At 50.6% G+C, this 8,443-nt stretch overlaps 1 protein-coding gene across 1 annotated transcript; it reads right to left on the reverse strand.

Moving 5' to 3' along the window:
• Positions 1-2,823: 2,823 nt before the first annotated feature.
• Positions 2,824-4,163, reverse strand: LOC120663635 (NDR1/HIN1-like protein 1). Its single transcript, XM_039942517.1, has one exon. The coding sequence runs from the start codon at positions 3,899-3,901 to the stop codon at positions 3,272-3,274; it is 630 nt and encodes a 209-aa protein (XP_039798451.1). The 5' UTR covers positions 3,902-4,163; the 3' UTR covers positions 2,824-3,271.
• Positions 4,164-8,443: the final 4,280 nt, after the last annotated feature.

Genomic DNA, 8,443 nt, shown 5'->3' on the forward strand with positions numbered 1-8,443 from the left:
CCGGGTCCCGACAAATTGTATCTCCAAATAAATGTGTTAAAAAACTAGATTAAAATATCTATCTAATGATATTAATTATGTATCATAAATATAAATATTTTTTTATATAAAATTAATCAAAATTATTTCTCTTGAAGCGGAAGCGACAGTTATTTAGGGACGGAGGGAGTAAGTGTCTAACTGCCTGATTTTTTTTTAAAAAAAAGAGCAGGTGTGCATTGATGCTATTATAAATCGCTTGTCTAGTAACTTATTAAATGATGATGTAATTCCTCTCTAAAAAAACTGATGGCATACGCTCGAAATTACGCTCGCAAATTTCGAAAAGGAAAGGGAACTCGAAATTAGGCGTGGTGGTTGCTTGTCAGGAGGACCCTTTTATGATTTCAAAAAAAAAGGAGGAGGAGGACCATTTTATTCCGATTCCGATCGTTGGATGGAATGGAGCATCGCCGGCGCTGCACGAACAGAAATAATGGAAGAAGAAGAAGAAGAAGAAACGGAGCTTTCCAAGGACAGTACTCCGTCGCATCCAGTTTGAGAACAACGGGCCCTCCTCCATCTGCTTTCCTGCCTGCATCTTTACCTATTCCCCCAACTACTGTATTTTCTTTTGGCTGCAGTGAAAAATATATAGATACATGAAATGGCGAGAGAAAAAGGCTACCCTGCTTCTTCCTCATCTCAAGCAACGAGTGTGACTGGGATGGATGTTCAGCGCGGGTCGTCGGAGGTCACTGGTGGTACTGAGCTCACTTTCACCTGACGACTGGCGTCATTTCACTATCGTTGGCCATGGCGGAGGCCAAATTAAATAAATCACCATCGTCATCGTGCAAAGAGGTGTTCGTCGAAAAAAAAATCATGCAAAGAGGTGAGTCGACGAACAGGGCTCTACTGCAGCGCACGATCGATCGTCGTGTCCTTGAGTTTGGGTGGGCTCACTGGAGTACTGATGCTGCTTGTATGTAGCACTAGTAGCAGGCAGGGATCCATCCGTGGACGCTGAGCGAGTCCATCATCATCATCATCTTTAAACTTCGGCCGCGCCCAAAGTCCCTCCTTTTCGATCTCTCCTGTCCTCGCCTCTTTGCTTTTCCGATCGTGCGCCGCTCATTTGCACATTATTATTTCAGCGACTTTATTCGCCGGGGGGGTCAGGTCTGCCATAGCCTAGAACAAAAGGGACGAACAATCGCGATGACTCACTCACCCGACCATCTAATGTTGTCAGTAGTGGTCGAATATATCCCCAGGCAACGGAACGCACTCTCTTCTTACTTTCTGAGCTCCAAGCAAAATGAAGCAGCAGCAAGTACAGCTCTGGAGACTGTGGAGACTGATTTACCCCCAACCCAAGAGCGAGACGTCTTCCTTCCAGAAGATCGGAGCGGTTCATTTGGCCCTGCAGGTGGTTGATTTGGTCGACTTATCCTGTGATGATAAATAGACGAAGCCAACTGCCACGATCATCTAATACTACTAGGAGCCTTGCCTAATGCCTAGGATGGGACAAGACAAATTAAATCGATCGGTGGCAGCGCCAAACGCCATCCCATTCCATCTGCATCCGGATGGATGGACGAACGGGGGATGGGGGAGCGCGTAGACGCCAAGGCACCCAGCCATCCCATCCCATCATCGGCCATGGCGCAACAAGTAGAGGAGGAGAGGCGAGACAAGCGACCGGCCGCTCAAAAAGGTGGTGTGTTGCTTAGCCACCAATGCTGAGGGTGAGGGGAAAGCGACGCGCCAACGCGTATGCACGCGGATGGATTCGAATTTCTGATGATGCATCATCCGCCACCAATTGTACTGTATTTCTGCTCCCCATGTTTTTAACGGATATCGCGGCCGCATGTTCAGATTGCCAGAATGGTCCGTTGCCTGACAAAAGGAGCATGGTTTTCAGAGACATTATTGGATCGTTTGGCCGCTGCAGCAACTGGGGCCAGTTTCTGCATCCCATCCATAACCCATCGACACCTATCAATTGTTTCATTAATTCTTTCATCATTATTCCCTTTTCTTCCCACAAAAAAGAAGCTTTTGGTGCAAAGCTGAGAGAAAACGATTTTTTTTTTAAAAAAAAGGCACAAAGGATGCTAGACAGGTACTAAAGGGGGAAGGGGAAAAAAACTTTTCGAGTAGTAATACTAATTCTGTGTAAACCCAAAGTTTCTGCCATGTTCTTACTTGTCTAGTCTAGCATTGCTGCTACTGATTAAACTACGGGCAGGAACAGATTCCAAAGTCAAAGTTCCAAATTATACTACTGGTAATTTCCGTTGCCAGAATAGATGCTTCCACATGCGAGAGCCAGCGCTTGCATCGGCAATTGGCACACAGACTGAACACTGCTTTGTTGTGCATGTGTCTTCTTCTCGCAAGGTTTCTTACCGGTGAAGTGAGATCAGGCCCCATCCAATGTGTGCTAGTTGGAGACTTGAGTGAGAGCGAGTGATCAACCACCGGTTTGACGACGCCTTGGATCAGCAGGAGAAGAAATGGAAGATCAGCAGTCCCCATGTGTACTTGGGGGTTTCCCCACACCAAATCTCGGCTTTCAACTCGGAGCTACGGCTTGCCTCGGATCTGGTGGTTGCCACCAAACTCCTTGCCCCCAGCAAAACTCCAAAGCCCAGATCACGCACTCGAACTGCTGCTGCTGGTATCATCACCAACATGCAACGAACATGGTTTGGCCGCTCAGGGCCAAGAAAAACGCAAAGCAAGAACAATTTTTTATTTCCAGGAAAAAGAAGAAACAATGAAATTCCCAGAAAAAAGGGGAAGGGAATGCAAATAAGTAATCAATCAATCTCATGAAAACGGCTACCCCTTTAATTTCGCATCAAAAAAGGTTTATTGACAATTAAGCTTCCTTGAACAACAGTAATTCCAACCAGCTAACGAGATGAAAAAAAGGCAGCATATATAAATAGTATATATATGACCATCGATCGATCGTACTACTATTATATTATTATTAATCAACCCTACGAAAGAAAGAAAAAAAGAAACATCATCCTTTACATTTTTATACGCAGCAGCAGAATCACTGATTGATTCAGTTCACTGGTATTGATGAATTGATCGATTATTTCCGCCTCGCCTATCGCCATGACCCTGAGCATCAAGATCTCTCTGCTTCTGTGGCCTCTGTTTTTTCCCCTTCTGCTATAACCCTGGACAGGCAGACAGACACAAGACGACGTACGGGCACCTACCTCGCCGTCGCCGGCGGCAGCACCAAAGCCTCGGTAGCTAGCTAGACCTCGACGCGGCAGGAGGTGGTGGTCTGGAACTTGAATCCGCTGGCCCCCGGCGCGCCGTTGCCGCCGTTGGTGACGAGGAAGGCCGGGCAGGTGACGAAGAGGTGGTAGTGGCCGGAGATCCAGCTGCCGACCTTCCACCTGACGCGGCCGTCGATCTTGACCTGGAGGATGAGGTAGCCGGCCTGGCAGTCCTGCTGGAGCGCGTCGGCGAGGTAGGGGGCGAAGGGGACGTTGGGGCCGGCGAGGACGGGCGACCAGACGTCGACGTCGCCGTGGCCCTGGTAGACCGGCGGGAGCGAGGCGGCGACGGTGATCTGCTGGTACTTGTAGGAGGCGTAGACGTCGAGGCGGTCGTAGTAGACGCCGACGCGGTCGTTGGGGTTGCGGGAGGCGACGGTGACCTGGAGCGTGGTGGAGAGGAGGTTGGAGGAGCCGTTGGCGAGGTCGAGCTGGCGGAGCGAGGCGTCCTGCAGGAAGAAGCGCGGGTGCGTGGGGCGGAGGACGAGGTAGACGATGAGCGCGATGATGGCGACGATGAGGGCCAGGCCCAGGAGGAGGCCGAGCAGGCGCCGGCACGAGCGGCGGAGGTCGTCGTCGCCGTGGTTGCCGCAGTCCTTGCTCATGGCTCCCGGACTGGTTGGTGCCTTGGTGGAGGAGAAGTGATGAAGGGTGGTGGTGGCTCTTTGTTGGGTTTCTCTTCTCTGGTGGCCGGAATGGAATTGGAATGTGGTGGTGGTGGAGAGGGAATGAGGAAGAAGAGGGAGAGCAGAGGCAGTGTTTGGGAAGCTGAGTAAAGTGGGCGTTATGGGTCCATTAATAGGCTAGGCTAGGCTCTCAAGACATAGAGAAGGAAGTGTACTCCAATGGTAGAGAGATGATGTGGGTGTGGGGGGGGTGGGGGGGGGGGGGGGGTGGGGAAGGGAACTAGGAAGGTTCCAAGTGAAATTTCGAGGGAGAGCTTTTTGCTTGTGCAGGCAAACGCGTCCCTTGTGGATGCTAGTTTCTCTCTTAACGTTAGGTGACAGCACGCACAGCCGTTGCTGGTTCACTCTCTGGATCTTGGACCGGGAGACCACTGCTGACTTGTGCAGAGACAGAGCGGGTGGCTACTGGATAGAGGAAGGTCAATTATATTGGTTATGGTTAGGAGTAGGAGGACGCTTGATCAGGCAGGCCCAGGGCGCTTTATTAGTTAGCACATACGTACTAATACACATCTCACTTCGTTTTTCTATTGATTTTTTCCTCCTCCTTTTTGGCTGTGTGAAATTAATTAATATAAGTATCCGCCTTAGTTTTGCCAAGTCTCGAGTGGTTGGGGGCAGTTCGAGTTTACCAGCTTCGCCATCATCCTACCCATCTCGCGCGCGCATGCTGCAGGGCTCCTAGTAGTTGCTTTAATTTTTAGGTGAGGTGATGGGTGGCGATCGGACCTTGTCCCTGCGGTTGCTGGTTCGTTTTCCTTGTTCATTGACGACGATCCTTTCGTTATAGTAGTTGACTGATCAAAGCGGAATTCGTTCGGGCAGCTTTTTGGGCCGGTAGCTAAGCTGATATAGGTTTGGGTATCTCGGTCTGGATGGATGGGTTGGCAGCACAGCGGTGAGACTGTGAGAGGAAGCAGGCCACCTGACTCCACTCGCGGTCGCGGGCGGCATGCAGTGGGTTTGGGTTTGGGAGCAGAGCAGGCGGACGGATGGAACGAAAAAGGAGCAGCTGCTGTGGCAATGGCATTGCCGAATTTTGCCGTGGATGGCCAGGTGCTCCATCGGACGCGGCCATGACCATCAGGCATGGCCAGCGGGAGGAACCATCAGGCATTGCTGGGATGCGTGGAGTTTGCGCGTCCACGGTCATCCACTCCCATGTGCATGCCAGGACTGACTGCACGGAGGCGCGCGGACGCGTCCGAAAACCAAGAAGCTTCTTCCTGTCAATCTCGGAGGGCGGCCGGGCGATGCCTCTGTATTGTCCAGACGCGGCGACCGCCATGTGCGGCAGGCTGCCGACGCGGAGAGTTCCGTCCCTTGCGCCGCGCCCCACACGGGCAGAGGCTCCTTGCATTGCTTCCACAGTTCCAGCTGCACATGCTTCACGCTCCCGGCCCGTTCCACGTACGTACAGGTAGGACGACGTGTCGAGCACATTGGCCTCGCCGAAACGAACGAAATGTCGCGAAATGCTCAGCTCCTGCTCCTCCAAGGAGTACCAAGGGACTCTTGTCCTGCACGCTCCAGACCTCGCTCAAAAGCAGAGCCGATCCGATCGTCGCCCAGCTCTTGCACGCCGCGCCAGATCGGATCAGCGTACCTACCTGCATCGTGAACTGATCACCACTCGGTAGTACGTGTACCGGTAGTGATCCTAGGAGGTGCCGATCGAGGAGCCGACGCCTAGCAGTCCAGCACCGGCTGTGGCTGGTGTGCAAGCTGAGCATCAATCCTCACGTCCGAAGCTGTTAGCCCTGCTAATGGGTTGGAACTCGTACCATATCCAACCCCATCTAAAATTAACATATTTAGATACTCAATCCCACCCAACCCAATTTGTTAATTTCTCAACTCTAACCAACCCGCCCCATTATAAACGGGTAACCCATAAAAACCCATGGATTTTACTATGCATAAAAATTAAGTGGTTCTACATTTATGGGGACCATATATATGTCTAGCCACGTTATTTTGCACAGAGTATCTGTCAGTCATATTGACTCATCTCTAAAAATTTCAGTCAATTTCGATAAAATTTTATAGTGTGAACGCGAGATTTTAATTCTAGGGTCCGGCTCTTGATGTGGAGTCCACGTGTAGTTCTAGCCACGCTGCTTTGCACAGAGTAGCTGCCAGTCGTACTGATTCATTTCCAACAAATTTCAGTAAATTTCGATAAAATTTTATAGTGCGAACACGAGGTTTTAATTCCAGGATCCGGCTCTTTATGTGGGGCCCACAGGTAGTTCTAACCACACTGCTTTTCACAAAATAGCTGTCAGTCGTACTGAGTCATCTACAACAAAATTCAGTCAATTTCGATAAAATTTTCTGATATAAACACATGGTTTTAATTTCAGAGTCCAGCTCTCACGTGGGACCCACATTTATATATAGTTATACTATTTTATAAAAAATATCTATTTCAACCCACCCCAACCCGCCTCAACCCGCATTTATATAGAACCCACCCCAATCCACCTCATTAACTAATACAACCCATTTTAACTCATCCAAACACACTCCATTTCAAAATCCACCCCATAAAACCCATTTCAACCCACACATTTGCAGGCCCGGAAGCTGTGACCATCTACGCGGCTCGCCATCTGGCCCTGTAAAACTTTTTCAAACAAAAAAAAACAGACATCTCGCTCTGCTGCCACGTGCAACTAGTGCTATCTTTCCGAGTCTTCCAATCTTTCATCGGTGTCGTGGCGCCATCTTTTCAGTTTTTTTTCTTCTTTTTCTCGCGCCCCCGAAAACGATCCCTTTTATTTCGAATTGTTGAGTAGTTTATCTATGTACTATCTACCAAAAGCAGCTTTTGCGGTTGGGCGAAAGCGGAAACAGGAATCCTGGCGAAAGAGAGATGGTGTTGGGAGCGCAAATTCCCGGCCGCTTTTTTACTTTTTACTTCCCCACCTCCTGGCTCCTGCTCCTTGACAGAATCAGAATCCGATTCTGCGCCCGGCTTTGGCCTTACCTTCTACGGTTCTTCTTGTCCCAGCCGCACCCGTGCCATCAACACTGCAATGCAATGCAAGCGTCACGCCTCAATCCTCACTACCACTCTGCGGCGTCATGGCCTCTGTTTAGTTTCCAAATTTTTTTATACAGTACCCATCCCATTGAATTTTTAGACACATGCAAGAAATATTAAATATAGTTAAAAAAATAACTAATTACACAGTCTGACTGATTCCCACAAGATGAATCTAACGATGTTCATTAATCTATGATTGAACATAAATTATTAAGTAACAACGAAACATATTTGTCGGTACCCTGTAACAGGGATACTCACTCCTACCGCAGCAAGTCAGGACCCGCGTAGTTATCCGTAACTACGCGCAAAGGACGGAGTAGCCAGGCCCACGGGCCAGGCTCCTTCGTCACCAGGCCAATGGCCCCGGACCTATTCTCCGCCTGGGAATAGGTCCGGAGACGCCACGTGCCCCTAAGGAAGGGAAGCTCCATGTCGACGGCTGAGGCCTCGGACCCCCATAGGGGTCTGGGACCTCCTGCGTCCATCCGGACCTCCCATACTGCGTGGGGGTCCGGAGCTGTCACGTGTCCCGGAGGCACGGGTTCGAGCGCGAGCCTTCCGCTGGAAGACTCGCCCACCTCCGCATTTAATGCAGATGTTTGAGGCGTGCTCTGCCGCCGCGGCACGCGGGACAGCCTTTGTCAGGCCTCACTGTGCGCCGCGTATTACCAAGGTACACAGTGTAGCCGCCTGTGCTGTGGCCGCGCAGAGCCCGTCCGCAGCATTAAATGGATACGACGGCACGTCACTTTTCCATCATGCCGCCTACGCCGCAGGCTACACAGCCCGTTCAGCTACGTGGCAGACGACGCCACTAGCTGCGTCTGGCACTGTTCCGACAAGATAGCGCCTGGACATGATGAGCGAGGGACTCCAGGAGCAGGCAATGGAATCCAGGAGAGATCTCCTTTGTCTGCGACACCATAATGTATGAACAATACGTTATTTTATACTACGTCATTGGGCCCAACTATCGGGGACCCAATAGCCATGTACGCGCCTCCCTTGAGATATAAAAGGGAGGCGCTCGCTGTGCACTACAGACGGACGAGAACAGACACACAACACACAAGCTCCCTCGAACCCTCTCGAGGAAGGCAATACAGCATACAGTGGATGTAGGGTATTATGCTCCGGCGGCCCGAGCCACTCTAAATCCTTGGTGTTCATCGTGTTCTTGAGCGAGATCGAACTAGGACTAGCTAACCCCCGAGTTCACACCCTCTAGGCTAGGACGGGTGCCTTCCGCCACCCGGTTGTGATTTGCAGCACCACGACAGTACTACAGTATCAAACCCAAACTTTTTCACCAACTAAACACACCTATTACCAGCCAGTGCGAGAGCGACAACTCCATCAACTTGGCACGGCAGCAGTGGAGTCTCTCAAGTCGCCATCCAACAATC

Source organism: Panicum virgatum, chromosome 3N, assembly GCF_016808335.1.
Source record: "Panicum virgatum strain AP13 chromosome 3N, P.virgatum_v5, whole genome shotgun sequence".
Classification (NCBI taxonomy): Eukaryota; Viridiplantae; Streptophyta; class Magnoliopsida; order Poales; family Poaceae; genus Panicum; species Panicum virgatum.